General features: G+C 45.6%; 1 protein-coding gene across 1 annotated transcript in view; it reads left to right on the top strand.

Annotated features, from left to right (window-relative positions):
* The first annotated feature begins 394 nt into the window (after positions 1–394).
* AGPAT6 (1-acylglycerol-3-phosphate O-acyltransferase 6) overlaps positions 395–14649 on the top strand; it is a 23329-nt gene continuing 9074 nt past the window's right edge. The window contains exons 1-8 of the mRNA XM_011960660.1: positions 395–535; positions 1949–2956; positions 9713–9782; positions 9949–10249; positions 11032–11106; positions 12222–12311; positions 12499–12592; positions 13200–13315. Coding sequence (XP_011816050.1) covers positions 2792–2956; positions 9713–9782; positions 9949–10249; positions 11032–11106; positions 12222–12311; positions 12499–12592; positions 13200–13315 — 911 coding nt within the window. The 5' untranslated portion in view covers positions 395–535; positions 1949–2791. The remainder of the gene's footprint in view (positions 536–1948; positions 2957–9712; positions 9783–9948; positions 10250–11031; positions 11107–12221; positions 12312–12498; positions 12593–13199; positions 13316–14649) is intronic.

Here is a 14649-nt window from a genome sequence, read left to right as displayed (position 1 = left end):
CAAGAAATCCAAGCCAGGTCAAAACCAAAACCAAAGTATCAAGCAATCCAAGTTAAGTCAAAAACAAAAACCAAAATGCTGGTACAGGCGTGCCATGGGTGATCAGGCCACGCTTCCACTCAAATGGAGTAGGCAAGTTTTGAAGACCAGTCTTAGCAAGTTTCAGATGTCCGGACTCCAAGTGCCAGTTTCTTCTCCGTGTTCAGCCACTGTGTTGATTGTCCACGGGAGCCTGCCACACACTGCTCTAGCGACGCATCCCACCGGGGCAACTGCCTATCCAGGAGTACTCTTTGGATCCGCATCACTCTGGCTGGTCTGAGTCCCCTGCAGAGATGCTGCACAGAGCAGGCCTAAGTCACCTGAGGGGCTGCCTTGGCCTTCCGCTGCACCTCGCTTCCTGGTCAGGGAACCAAGAAATGTAGCAGTACTAGCTACAGACAAGAACCCCTCAGACACCAAGTTGTAGAAGGAAAGGGCTTTATTCAGCTGGGAGCATTAGCCGAGTCACGTCTCCAAAAACTGAGCTCCTGGAGTAAGCAATTCCAGTCCCTTTTAAGGGCTTACAGCTCTAAAGGGGTCTGCGTGAGAGGGTCGTGATCGATTGGGCAAACGGGGTACTGACTGGGGGCTGCATGCACCGGTAATCAGTATGGAACAGGACAGGGATTTTCTCGATGCTTTTCCATACAATGTCTGGAATCTATAGATAACACAAGCAGTTAGGTCAGGGACTGGTGTTTAACTACTAGGCCCAGGGCATGGTGCTGGGCTGTCTGCCTGTGGATTCCATTTCTGCCTTTTAGATTTTATACTTCTTCTTTCTTTGGAGGCAGAAATTGGGCATAAGACAAGATGAGGGGTGGTCTCCTGCCTTAAAACATTGCACAGATTTTAAGGCGAAGTCAGTACTTGTTAATTTGTTCAGTTTCTTGAACTTCTAAGTGTTGAGAACAGCCTGAAGGTGATTGGTGTGAAGCCAAAATGTTTGCCAGAAGAGTTGATAGGATACTCCCAAGTTCAGGGATTTGGGATGTGTGATATAAAATTGGAATACTTTTGTGAGATATTTGAAATAGTGGAATTTCACAATGAGTGACCAGTGTGGGGAGAGGCTGGAGGAGATTCATCTCTATGTGGAAAATATGACAAGATCTTGCAAATTTAAAAATGTGTATTTTCTTTTCCTCTGCAATTCCATTTCTAGGAATTTACCCCGAAAGTATATTTTTTAAGCACATTTTGTGTACTAAGTCATGCATGTACCTGGTTATTCCTTACAACATTATTTATACAAAAAAAAAAGGTAGAAATATCAGTGTTTAACCTTAAGAGACTGGTGAACTAAGTTGTGGCACATTCTTAAGTTGAAAACTGTGCACCTGCGGAGTGAGGGAACTCTATATGTATTGATGGGACATTCTTCTGAGATGTGTTAAGCTAAAAACAAAAACAAAAAGCAAGGTGAAGAATAATATGTGGTTGTTGCCCAGCCTGGGGGCCAGTGGTGACGGAGAACCATTGTGATTTCCTTGTTTAAGCACAGAATGTCTTGGGAAGAATACAAAGGTGGCTACAACCTTTGGCAGCATCTGTGCAGAACCACTCTGAATACCTGGGGGACAGGTAATAAGGAGATGTACTTTCCATAGCACATGCTTTTTATCTTTCAGATGTGTCTTGTATACACGTATTTTCTATTCAGAAAGTTTGACCACAGGTCGTATCATTTGGGTTGAAAACTGAAACCTCTATGTTTCCCTCCCACATTGATGTCTACCACCTGTTGGCTCTGCCTGGTCTCTTTGACCTTGATGACTTGAAAAGTGGGCATTGACCACACTGATAGTTTTGGCTTACCCTGAAACAGTCCCCCTGGTCCCCAGCATTTTGACATTTCTCCTCTTGATTTGTGTGACTAACAGTGTTTCTGTTTCCCTCCCCCCAGCTTTGGCAGCATGTAAGCAGCTATTTGCCAAGAACCCAGGTCACCGCTAAGAAAGGGAGCCTTAGGGAGAAGAGTGTCCAGAGGAAACCAATGCCAGATGCGTCTGGAGTTACACTCAGCACTTGCATTATGAGACATTGTGTGCCAGCATCTCTTTCCTGCTGGCAAAGACTGTAGCTCTCCAGGTAGGAGGGTCCTGGAAGCTGTGAGCGCCAGGAGCCTCACCAGAGGAGGATGGGGCCAGATAATGAACTCTCTACAATGAACATGGTTTTCAGCTTATGAAGGAATTTTAAGTAAAACAATTATTTAATTTCCACATATTCAAATTCAAAAGCCTTCTGTGTAAAGTGCCAGTGATTACCCCTCCACAGAAGTTATCAGGATTTTTCTGGCACCAAGTTGAACTCTTCTTGGTACTACTGGCAGTGACAGGGACAGATTTATCTGTTGAATGCTCTTGGGCAGGAAAACCATGTAAAACCTCTGGAAGCAGCATCAGGACGGCAGAGCAGAGCCCCTGCCCTCACTGCTCACTTGCACAGAAATTCCATCTGGACTCGGATGCTTTTACTGAAGACCTATCGAGCTTCATTCATCTTTAGAGTCCATCCGTTCTGGGGAGACCTGGCGTTTGCAGCTGCCTCCTGTGGCCGTGTTTTCCTGTCCTTCTCTTCCCAGGCCTTCTATTCAGGTGGTTGAGGGGTGTGGACTTTGGAATGGGGTTTGCTGTTCTTCAGGAACTTGCTTCCTTTCCCTGGCTGGTGCTGTCGGGAAGGACCATCTGAAGGCTACAGTTTGTTCTTGGGGAGGCAGGTGCTGGCCTGGCCTGGATCTTCCACCATGTTCCTGTTGCTGCCTTTTGATAGCCTGATTGTCAACCTTCTGGGCATCTCTCTGACTGTCCTCTTCACCCTCCTCCTCGTTTTCATCATAGTGCCAGCCATTTTTGGAGTCTCCTTTGGTATCCGCAAACTCTACATGAAAACTCTGTTAAAAATCTTTGCGGTAAGTTGTGCTGTTACAAAAGGTTGCTTCACAGAGGAGGGTAGAAGTGCATTTAGCAAAAAGAGTTATTCTTACAGGCCTATTGTTATCTCTTTATTAGACAGGGAGAAAGTTAGGAGAATGGGAAGTGGCTTTTTGAGTAAGAAGAATAACTAAACGTGTACTTTTGAAAGGCACTTGTATGTTTGATTTATGCTGAGCTAAGGGACCTATACCATGACTCCACATGTCACCTGTTTATTTCAAAGAGAATGGGGCTTAGAATTAAAGAAAAGTGCTGCCAGTCTCTGTCTCTTCTTACATAACTGATGCCATAGCTCAAAGCTGCTGCAGGCATACTCCCTCACTTGAGAAGCATGGGAAAGCCTCTTCTCTTCCAGTCATTTATTCTAAGTAGGTCCTTGCATTTCAGACTAAAAGAATGGACAGAAAAGAGCATTGGAATTGTTTCATTTTCTTTAAAGGCGAAGGATACATTTCTGAACATATGTCAGAACTTACCTGACCATTGAATTATACCAAACTGGTCACATTGTAAGGAAATGGGTGAGAAGTGATGTTTTTTGGAAGTTGATCTCTCCCATAAGACTTAAATACTTCTGCACAGATTTGGTGATTTAATTGTAATGTCTGTTTTTAGTAGTCACCAAATCTTTAGGGATTCATGTATAACTTGAGAAGTACACTTATAGTAGTAAAAATAATACAGCATTGTTTGTTCATATTGTATCTTTTTTTTTTCTTTTTTTTTTTTTGAGACAGAGTCTCACTCTGTCACCCGGGCCAGAATGCAGTGGCGCAATCACGGCTCACTGCAACTTCTGCCTCCCAGGTTCAAACAATTCACCTGCCTCAGCCTCCTGAGTAGCTGGGACTACAGGCACACGCCACCACACCAGGCTAATTTTTTTGTGTTTTTAGTAGAGACAGGGTTTCACCACATTGGCCATGATGGTCTCAAACTCCTGACCCCTCAAGTGATCTGCCCACCTCAGCCTCACAAAGTGCTGGGATTACAGGCCTGCGCCACCGTTCCTGGCCCATATTGTATCTTCTGGTTTTGAGAGTAACTTTTATCATTTTTCTTTGGTCCCTTATAATTCTGTGGTAGACGGGGTGTTTTATCAATCTGCATTTTATTTATCTGCATTTTTATCAATGAAGAAAACAACTCAGATTAAGTGAGCTATATGAAATGTTACATTATAGTGGGAAATATTTTTATGTTTGTCATTGAATCTTGGGTTTTATCTTTTTTGGTACTTAGTATGTCTATAAGCATATGGGTTTTTTTTCACATTTAAGAAAACCAAGGGGAAATTGACAACATAAAGTTAATAATTTTAGAGTGAACAGTTCAGTAGCGTTTACTATATTCACGTTGTTTTCTGTCCAGTTCACAACATTTTCATCAGTCCAAAGGAAACCCCACACTCATTAAGCATTCACTCCCCATTCTTCCCTCCGCCAGCCCCTGGCAACCACAGTCTGCATTCTTCATAAAGATCACTAAAACTGGATACCTAATAGTTCATGCGGTACATATACCTGTGCTTTTGGCAGACCTAAGCAAGCCCTGGCTTACAGCTGCTTTCCCATGACTAGTTCTCCCTATATAAAGGAACTAGGAGAAAATATTTGTGTACCTGCCAAGTGATGAGGAATATGGAGAGGATATGGGTGGATCAATGTCGTTTCTATTCCCTTTCCTGGAAGCCCTAACTCAGTGCAGGTCCTGTTCATGCTGAGTCACAGAAGATCTTTGTGTGCAGAGAGCAGCATGTGACTGGAAGGGTTTTAGTCTGTTTGCTTAATGTTTGTGCTTCACATGAACCCTCTCCACAGTGGTGATGGTATCACTAAGAGCAGAATTCCCAGGAGTAGACTCTCAGCTGAGTTGAAAATGGCCTGGAAGAGGGGAGAAGAGAAAGCCTGGATGTAAAGGAGAAAGATGAGAATAAATGATGTGAAAGGAGTTGATCAGGTCACGTTAGAGAAGATGAGACAGCTGTAATGTGATCTGTGTTAAACTCCAAGATGGAACTTGCTGGTGGAGAGTCATAGAAACCAGTGGCAGTTGTGGAGAAGCTGAAGAGGCTGGTGGTGAAGAAGCTGAAGAAACTAGTGGTGAAGAAGGAGAAGCTGAAGAGACTAGTGCGATGGGCATTCATGCTGGGTCAGGCAGGTGTTACCTTGAATCCCAGGGCTTCCATTACTGGCTCTGAAAAGGCATTGAACTTTCCAGTGTTTCTTTGTCCAGAGAGTGGGAGTATTAATACTCCTTTTTACATGGTTGTAGTGAAAGAGGTCATCCTACTTACCCTGATGAGGAGTGTGATTTTAACATAGCCTTGAGTAGGTTAAAGGACAAACTGAAGGAGACAGGAATTGGGGGGAAGATGATAGGAAATAGTTCCAGGTTTTGTCATTTTGGTTCTTCTTTTCCATAAGACCTTGATGGAGAGAAATACTGGGAGTTGATAAATTAAATCAGTGACTGCCTACTAAGTGGAAGGCACTCTCTCAGACTGTGCTGAAATGCACAAAGGGGTAAGTTCTGGCTGCTGCCTCTTGAGGTGTGTGTAGTCTAGTAGGAAAGACAAATATATGCATATATAACTAATTCAGAATGGGATACCAGTTGAAGTACACAGGCAGAGGTGAATTCTGATTGCAGGAATTGAGTAGGTAGCGTTTCTTAGATTTGACATTTGAACTGGATCCTAAAAGGGAAAAGGATAGAGCATTCTAGAAGCACAGTTGATAAAGGCAAAAGGTAAGTCTTGTTCAGAGATGGCACATAGTTCAGTAGAGCAAAAACACTGGGCACATGGAGGGAATGAGGTGGGTTATAATACTGAACTTCAGACATTGGGAAGTCATTGAAGTCAGTGAAGGTTTTTTTTTTTTTTTTTTTGGAGACAGAGTCTCCCTCTGTTGCCCAGGCTGGAGTGCAGTGGTGCAATCTCGGCTCACTGCAATCTCTGCCTCCTGGGTTCAAGTGATTCTCCTGCCTCAGCCCCCTGAGTAGCTAGGGTTACAGGCCTGTGCCCCCACACCTGACTATTTTTGTAGTTTTAGTAGAGATGGGGTTTTGCCATGTTGACCAGGCTGGTCTCAAACTCCTGACCTCAAGTGATCCACCTGCCTCAGCCTCCCAAAGTTCTGGGATTACAGGCATGATCTGCTGCGCCCGGCCCATTGAAGATTTTTGAACAAGAAAGTGGTGTGACTGGACTCTGGCAGCATGTGTTCAGGTGGATCGGAGGGAGGCAAGAGGGAAGCAATTCAACAGGGAATAAGGGAGTGCAGAGAACAGGCCATGAACCGGGAGGCAGCTGGGTGAGAGCATCCTCTTGAGAGAAATGACAAGGGCTTGCCATATCTTGCATTATGCATCTCTTCCATCTGGTGCTTCCTGAGCTGTGTGTCCTTTATCATAAAGCCATACATGGAAGTAAACCATTACCCTGAGTGTTGGGAGTCACTCCAGCAAATTGAACCTGAAGAGGGGTTGTGGGAACCCTGATTTATAGCTGGTCAGTCAGAAGTATGGGTCACATGAGACTTTCAACTTGCATCTGAAGTAGGGGTAGTCATACGAGACTGACTCTCATAACTTGTGGAATCTGATACCAACTCCAGGTCGATAGCCTCAGAATTGAATTGAATTAGAGGACACCCAGCTGGTGCCTGCTGAAGATTTGCTCGGTTTGGGTTTGGGGGTGGCATTCCTCACACATCTGGTGTCAGGAGTGTGCTGTGTGAATATAGTGCAGAGAAGCAGTGTTTTCCCAGAGGCCCTTTGATTTGGTCCAGTAGGGTTTGTAGAGGCCAAGGGAAAGCATCCCCTTTGCCCTCTGAAGATTCACTGAAAAATCAACTCTCAAAAGCAGATTAATAAAAGAAAAGACATACAGATTTATTAAAGACATACAGATTTATTAATGTGCACAGGAGTTTTACAAAGATCTCAAAGAAATAGCCAGATGGTTGATGCTTTTGTAGCATTTGAGGTTAGAGAAGCAGTGGGGGCTCCGAGCATGGCCAAAAAACAGGCTATGACGGTAAATCAGGTGGCAATAGGTAACAAGAGGGAGAGAAGAGGAGGCCTGGCTGGCACAGGTGGTCTTGTGTAGATGAAACCTCACAGCAGCCCTTCCAGAGTGTAGATGCTAAGTGTTTCTTTCAGACCTTTAAAGGCGTCTCAGTTCTTTCTAGATTCGGACAAGGAGGGAGGTGCTTCAGAGAAAGCCCATTGGCATCTGTTGTTTACTTCACTTTGTCTCCTCTACAGATGCAAATTCCTCCTGCAAAAGACAGCTTCTCCATTTTTCTTGCATTTCCAGTCCTTCTGAACAGTCATCTTGAAATATGACAAAGAAGTATATTTCGGGATGAAATATTTTGGTTTCTTTCAGGCCAAAAGGATCCAGTTCATTGATCAGCCATTTCTCAAACTCCTGGGCTTAAATGATCCTCCTGCCTGTAATGCTGTGATTACAGGTGTGAGCCACTGCACCCAGCCACCTGATCAGCCATTTCTTAACAGGCTGTTCAGCCCTCTCCTCGTTTCCCCTGCCCTTGTGACTTTGGACAATTCTTTCCTAAACACAGACATGTTTTGTCATGTTCCTGAAGTTAAAAAGCGGGAGGCCAAAGGGATGTTTATTACTGAACTGCCACAGAACTAGGAGATGTAGACTCTCAATTAGCAGATCTCTTTCCTGTGATGACAGAGACTGTAGCCATCTTGAATTTTGCACATTGAAACAGTCCTCAGACTGAAATTGTCATCCGTAAGAGGTCTGATGTCATATATTCTCCACCTGTTGCAGTCTCATGGAGTCTCAGAATTGTCAGTACAGAGTCAAGTTTCTCTCTGTCTCTCTTTTTTTTTTTTTTTGGAGACAGGGTCTCGCTCTGTCTCCCAGGCTAGAGTGCAGTGGTGCGATCTCCGCTCACTGCAGCCTCAACTTCCGCTGGCTCCCATCTCAGCCTCTGGAGTAGCTGGGACTACAGGCACACACCACTATGCCTAGCTAATTTTTTTGTATTTTTTAGATACGGGATTTTGCCATGTTGCCCAGGCTGGTCTCAAACTCCTGGGCTCAACCGATCTTCCTGCCTTGGCCTCCCAAAGTGTTCGGATTACAGGCGTGAGCCCCACTGCGTCTGGTTGCAAGTTGTTCACTTCTGATTATTCTTGCAGTGCCAAAACAGAGCCTGGCCAAAATGTAGAACCCTAAATTCTGGTTGAGTGACCTGTGTTTTTGCATGCCAGGATTCTTGTGAACTCTCTTGCCGCTTTTCACCTCTTCTCTAGTTCCAGGAAACCAGATGAGATTTACTTTCCTCCATTTTAGGTATTAACATTTTTAAAGGAAAGCTCATCTGTGCTTAGAGCCAAAAGACATCAATGGCCAAATATCTGAAACAGAGAAAGTCATGTGAGTTTTCCTGCCTTTGAACTTTCTTTGCCTGGTGACTTTGTGAGCCACCTTCCTTTCTAGACTGTGGGGTTTGAGATTTCCAGATGAGGTCAGATCACTGATTAAACTCCCATGCAGCATTCGGCTTTGCTGGACCACGTGGTGCAGTCTTGCTGACCCTTTGGGCTTTGCCAGCAGAATCTGCACCATGTGCCCTGGGCCATGTACATCTTCCTGTGCCATAGAATGATGGGCTCGTGCCCACCGCGCATAACCGTGGAAGCCGAAGTTTGAGGCTTTTGAAATGCCTGTTCTGTTTCTCTGACTTGCTGTGGACATGACATAGCTTTCTCTCTAGTGATACCATATCAAAGAGGGGATAAGTGCACGCACGTTTTCACCCCTCATTTGATAGTGGAAGAGAACCAGCCTCTTATACCAGCTGTCTTATACCAGCGAAACCGGTTTTAATGAAGAGGGGTTCTAGGAAAAGTGTCTTTTTCCTAGGTCTGTTCCAGAATCTGTGTTATTTCAGTAATAATGAGGACAGAGTACTTTGCATTTCCCCAGTTTTGTCCCATACACGATCTCATTTGATCCTAAGTGACCTCATGAAGTAGGAGGTTGAGGTAGTATCAATACTGTTTTGCAGATAAAGAGATCAAGATTCAGAGACTTGGAATGGGTTGCTTAATGAACACAGCTAGTGAGTGTAAACTTGGAAATTGAATTTGGGTTTTTTTCAGTTTCCTGATAGTGTTCTTTTTCTCCTTTAACACTATTAAGCCATTCCCAGGCCTTTCAATGTTAAGTTTTGGGATTCTATCATTAAAATGTTACTCCTGTTACTGGACGGTCCAAACATGTGTATTACTCAAGTTGTCTCCTTGAAAATGAAAATTGCTGCTTTCTTGGAGTAATTTGGTGGCAGGCAGTAGTTTACAGGATGTCTGGCTTCGCGGTTTTGAGTAGCTGCCGTGGGGCAGTGCAGGAGGAATTGTGAGGTCTGTGTTGTCAGCAAGTGAGCTCCCTACAGCCCGGAGACAAAGAGACGTAGGCAGTGAGGAACCAGGCCTGAGGAACTCACCCCAGCTTCTTGAAGTTCCCAGTATTTTGCTTAAGGTGACTTAACTCTTGGTCCCAGCTGTCAAGGAAGGGGCTTCTCGGGGGAGAGGTGGTTTGAGTTTCCTTCTAGACTATGTGCTTCTTGGCTACAGTCTTAAGTGACTGGGACTGAGGCTTTCACAGAACAGAAGTGGAGGTGTTCACTGATTGAAAACAGATCTCATTCTCGCTCTTGTATCTTGCTTCCTTCCCCTCCTAGTGGGCTACCTTGAGAATGGAGCGAGGAGCCAAGGAGAAGAACCACCAGCTTTATAAGCCCTACACCAACGGTAAGATGGTGTGGTCCTTGTCCTGAGAGGTCCATTTGAACAGTGTTCCCCAGTGCTTCTGGTGCCACACATGCTCTTCCCTGCATTAGTGCAGGATGTGTGCTCTGAGTATGTCTCATGTGCTCTCCCAGAGCATGCTGCTTGACAGGGACACACTCTTTTGCAGGAATCATTGCAAAGGATCCCACTTCACTAGAAGAAGAGATCAAAGAGATTCGTCGAAGTGGCAGTAGTAAGGCTCTGGACAACACTCCAGAGTTCGAGCTCTCTGACATTTTCTACTTTTGCCGGAAAGGAATGGAGACCATTATGGACGATGAGGTGACAAAGAGATTCTCAGCAGAAGAACTGGAATCCTGGAACCTGCTGAGCAGAACCAATTATAACTTCCAGTACATCAGCCTTCGGCTCACAGTCCTGTGGGGGTTAGGAGTGCTGATTCGGTACTGCTTCCTGCTGCCGCTCAGGTGAGGCAGGGCCTGTGGGGAGTGGGGCTCGCTGCTGCCACCCCACTTGGTGCACAGCCCACCTGCCTGCTCTGCTGTGTGCTGCCGTTTTAAAAAGGAGGAGGGAATGACTGTCACTAGCCAGGCCATGTAACTCTTTGGAGGGGTATACTGGTGATTCTCTTTTAGAGGCCCTTGGATTTTCTGCGTATCAGACAGAAGTAGTTGGATTTCTTAAAAACGGCTTGCTTGTCTAGATCACAGCAAACACAGGGATAGGGCACATTGTGTGCTTTCTGCCACTCCTCCCTGGACATGGCTCATTCTTTCCTGAAGCTTGCCTTTCAGGTACAGAGGCAGTATTGATCTTTCAGCTGCTCTGCACCATGTGCTGCTCTGAGTGTGACTTGCCAGATGCTAATACCCTTCAGGCTCCACTTCCTGTTGCTTCAGAGGAAAGCTGTGCTTCCACCGGGGTTTTCAGCCAAAGGGAAGGGGTGGGCAGCAGGGAGCAGCCCTGCGGCAGAACAGCCTGCTTAGGGTTTTCCAGCCTTCCAGCTGCCTGAGGCCTCAGGAGATGCTGGCGGCTGAGAGCCAGACCCATGGCTCACTGTCAGTTGGAATCAAAAGGATCTCTGGTTCTGATAGGCCTGCTCACATTTCTAGGTGAACTCTGGTCCAGATCCCAGGTGAGCAGGTCTTGGGGGTGGTTTTTGTGATGCCCACTGTGATTTTCACACCTTCAGTTCTGTACTTGGTACAAGGATTTGCTGGCTGTGCTCTAACTTTTCTTCTTCTTACAGGATAGCGCTAGCTTTCACAGGAATTAGCCTTCTGGTGGTGGGCACAACTGTGGTGGGATACTTGCCAAATGGGAGGTGAGTAGAATGTGGCAGTCCACACCTAAAGGGCAGTTAGTTCTGGGAATGGTGCTCAGATATCGAAGGCCAGGCCCCTTCTTTGGACACAACCAAAGCCATGGAATCTTAGATGGATTAAATAACCCAGTGGTGGCCAGGCGTGGTGGCTTATGCCTGTAATCCCAGCACTTTGGGAGGCTGAGGTGGGCGGATCACCTGAGGTCAGGAGTTCGAGACCAGCCTGGCCAGCATAGCGAAACCCTGTCTCTACTAAAAATACAAAAATTAGCCGGGTGTGGTGGCGGCTGCCTGTAATCCCAGCTACTTGGGAAGCTGAGGCAGGAGAATCCTTGAATCCAGTGGGCAGAGGTTGCTGTAAGCCAACATCACACCACTGCACTCCAGCCTGGGTGACAGAGCGAGACTCTGTTTCAAATAATAATAATAATAATAACAACAACAACAACAACAACAACCCAATGGTAACAATGACATCAGCAGTAAAGTCTTTACTTTTTTTTATTTTGATCTATGTTCTTTTTTTGTCCTTTACCCCTCACGTTCTTCCTATTTTAAAGACAAAAGGGAGAAGCCACAAACATGTAAAGTCCGAGACTCAGATGTTAACAGATTTTACAGCTTGTTGTTTAGTTTTGAGCATTTGATTGTGTGGATAAAGTGGTGAGGCAATACAGTTTTTAAAATGATATGAAATGTAGGGAGGTTTTGTCTGTTTGTGAAGAATATTTTGCTCCCTTCAGGAAATTCTGGGGCTTGGAAACCTTTCTTCTGCCTGGGCGGGTGAGGAGGTTGGCCTCTGGCCTTGGGCCTGCCACTGGGTGTTGACTGGGGGAACGGAATTCAGCCCGCCTGTGGTCTTTTGATGTCACATTCTAGGCTGTGAATTCTCCACCCACTGATTTGGGTGGATGTAAGCGAGTCTCCCTGTCCCCTCTTTCTTTCCTCATGTGTGAACATAAAGGTGGTCATGCATCACAGGGCTTTCCTGTATGTGCTCATATCTATAAAAGCACTTTGCCGTCATAAAGGACTGCTGAACTGTTCAAGTCAGCAACTCTTTCTGTCTTCCTGTATGTAAAATAAAACCCAGAATCCTTGTCCTGTTGTTGCAGGTTTAAGGAGTTCATGAGTAAACATGTTCACTTAATGTGTTACCGGATCTGCGTGCGAGCGCTGACAGCCATCATCACCTACCACGACAGGTGAGAGTGTTTCGTATGGATAGGAAGGGAAATGGCACTGCAGGAAACACCACCCGCCTGTACTTGACCAAATGGGAAGACACTTCTGAGCTTTTAGTTAGAGCAGATGAAGCATGTGAGGTGAGAGGTGTGTTTACATGAACTGTTTCACACTAATTTTAGTTGCTTTGCATACATTTAAACCCAGGGAAAACAGACCAAGAAATGGTGGCATCTGTGTGGCCAATCATACCTCACCGATTGATGTGATCATCTTGGCCAGCGATGGCTATTATGCCATGGTAAGAGCTCTTTCCGGTGCATTCTTGAGGCAAGACTTCCTACTTTAGACTGGTCAGGGCCAGGAGGGTCTAGGAGGGTCTAGGAGGCTCCTGGACCCTTCACATAAACACTTTAATGCGTGGGCCACCACCTTACTGTCACTGTGGGGGCTCTGTGGGACTGTGATAGGAGATACCCTGGGTAGAGTGAGTGGTGAATGTGGTTGGAGAGGATGCTGAGGGCGGTCAGGCACACCAGCATGGGGAGAGGGAGGAGCTGGCAAGGACTGTGTCCAGAGCATCTGAGAATCTGCCCAGGGAGAGGCAGTTTTACACAGGGATTTGCACTACTTTAGTATTTTGTCTTAGGGGTTTCAGTTATGTTTTTAATTACCTATTTCTAGTATTACTGATTAAAAGGAGAAGTTTAAGATTTGGGGAGTCTTGGTAGTGGTTTCTTGGCAGTGAGCAACCTCCAGCCAGCAAGTGTTAGAGGTAAGAGGTTGGACCAGCAAGCGTTAGAGGTGAGCGGTTGGACTGCTTATTTTGTGAGATCTGGGGCTTCCTAGAGTGGGGAGATTTGTGTGAGGATGACTTCACTACTAATGGGTCCTGTGCCTGCGCTTAGGTGGGTCAAGTGCACGGGGGACTCATGGGTGTGATTCAGAGAGCCATGGTGAAGGCCTGCCCACACGTCTGGTTTGAGCGCTCGGAGGTGAAGGATCGCCACCTGGTGGCTAAGAGGTAACGGACAGAACACTGCTGTTCTGCTTGGCCAGTTAGAATGCTGAAAAGGTTTCAGGGAGTTATCCCTCCACAGTGTAGTTATGTGCCTTCTATCATAAGCCTATACGGCTTTCATAATAATCTTTTCCTAAAACATGAGATTTTAAAAGTGGCCGGGTGTGGTGGCTCATGCCTATAATCCCAGCACTGTGGGAGGCCGAGGTGGGCAGATCACTTGAGGTCAGGAGTTCGAGACTAGCCTGACCAACATGGTGAAAATACAAAATACTAAAAATACAAAAATTAGCTGAGTGTGGTAACTGGCATCTGTAATCCCAGCTACTAGGGAGACTGAGGCAGGAGAATCGCTTGAACCAGGGAGGCAGAGGTTGCAGTGAGCCGAGATTGCACCATTGCACTCCAGCCTGGGCGACAGAGTGAGACTCTATTTTAAAATTTAAAAGAAGTATAGAAACCCTAGTATTATTTACCAAGTTAATGATGTCTCTTAACCTTTTTTTATTCCTTGTACCCATCGTAATAAACAAAATACGAACTTTTACTGCTATTTGAAACCTCAAAATGCATTCATTTATCACAAATAAAAAGAAACCTAGGGCAGTGGAACAAAGTACTACTCTGTTTTCAAACTTTAAGAAGGTGAATCTGGTGTAACTAATGCAAAGAGATTCGCAGCAGAAAGAGACATCAGGACAGTTGAGACCAAGCCACAGGCCTGTGATCCCAGCGCTTTGAGAGCCCGAGAGTTCAAGAGCAGCCTGGGCAGCACAGGGAGGCCTCATCTCTACAAAAAGTTCAAAATTAGCCAAGCATGGTGGTGCGCTCCCGTAGTCCCAGTTACTTGGGAGGCTGACTAGGAGGATCGCTTGAGCCAGGAAGGGTGAGACTGCAGTGAGCTGTGATTGCACCACTGTATTCCAGCCTGGGCAACACAGGGATACCCTGTCTCAAAAAATAACAAATAAGAAAAGATAGTTGAGATTATCTTCCATAGAGACAGATGAACCCTCTCCTAACTCCCTTTGCTACATCTCAGGGACAGAGCATTGAGCCAGCAGGGCTGGGCCCAGCCTCACAACTGTTACACAGTCTAGTGCCACAGGTTTATTGAGGGAGCCATGCCCAGGCCTTGTGGCAGCGTCTCCTTCAAGTGGCCCCCAGGTTGAGTGGCATCGTGGGTGCTCCGATGTTCACACAGAATTGAACAGTTCTGTGAATTATATAGTAACCTGATTTTCTCTATCCATATACATTTTTTCTTGATGAGCATTAGATGATGGGTTTAAAAGGATACGGTCATGCTTATTAACTTTTTCTTTTTTTTTTTTTTT

This window comes from Colobus angolensis, unplaced genomic scaffold (assembly GCF_000951035.1).
Source record: "Colobus angolensis palliatus isolate OR3802 unplaced genomic scaffold, Cang.pa_1.0 Scaffold52, whole genome shotgun sequence".
Taxonomy (NCBI): domain Eukaryota; kingdom Metazoa; phylum Chordata; class Mammalia; order Primates; family Cercopithecidae; genus Colobus; species Colobus angolensis.
This window is presented reverse-complemented; position numbering and strand designations above follow the sequence as displayed.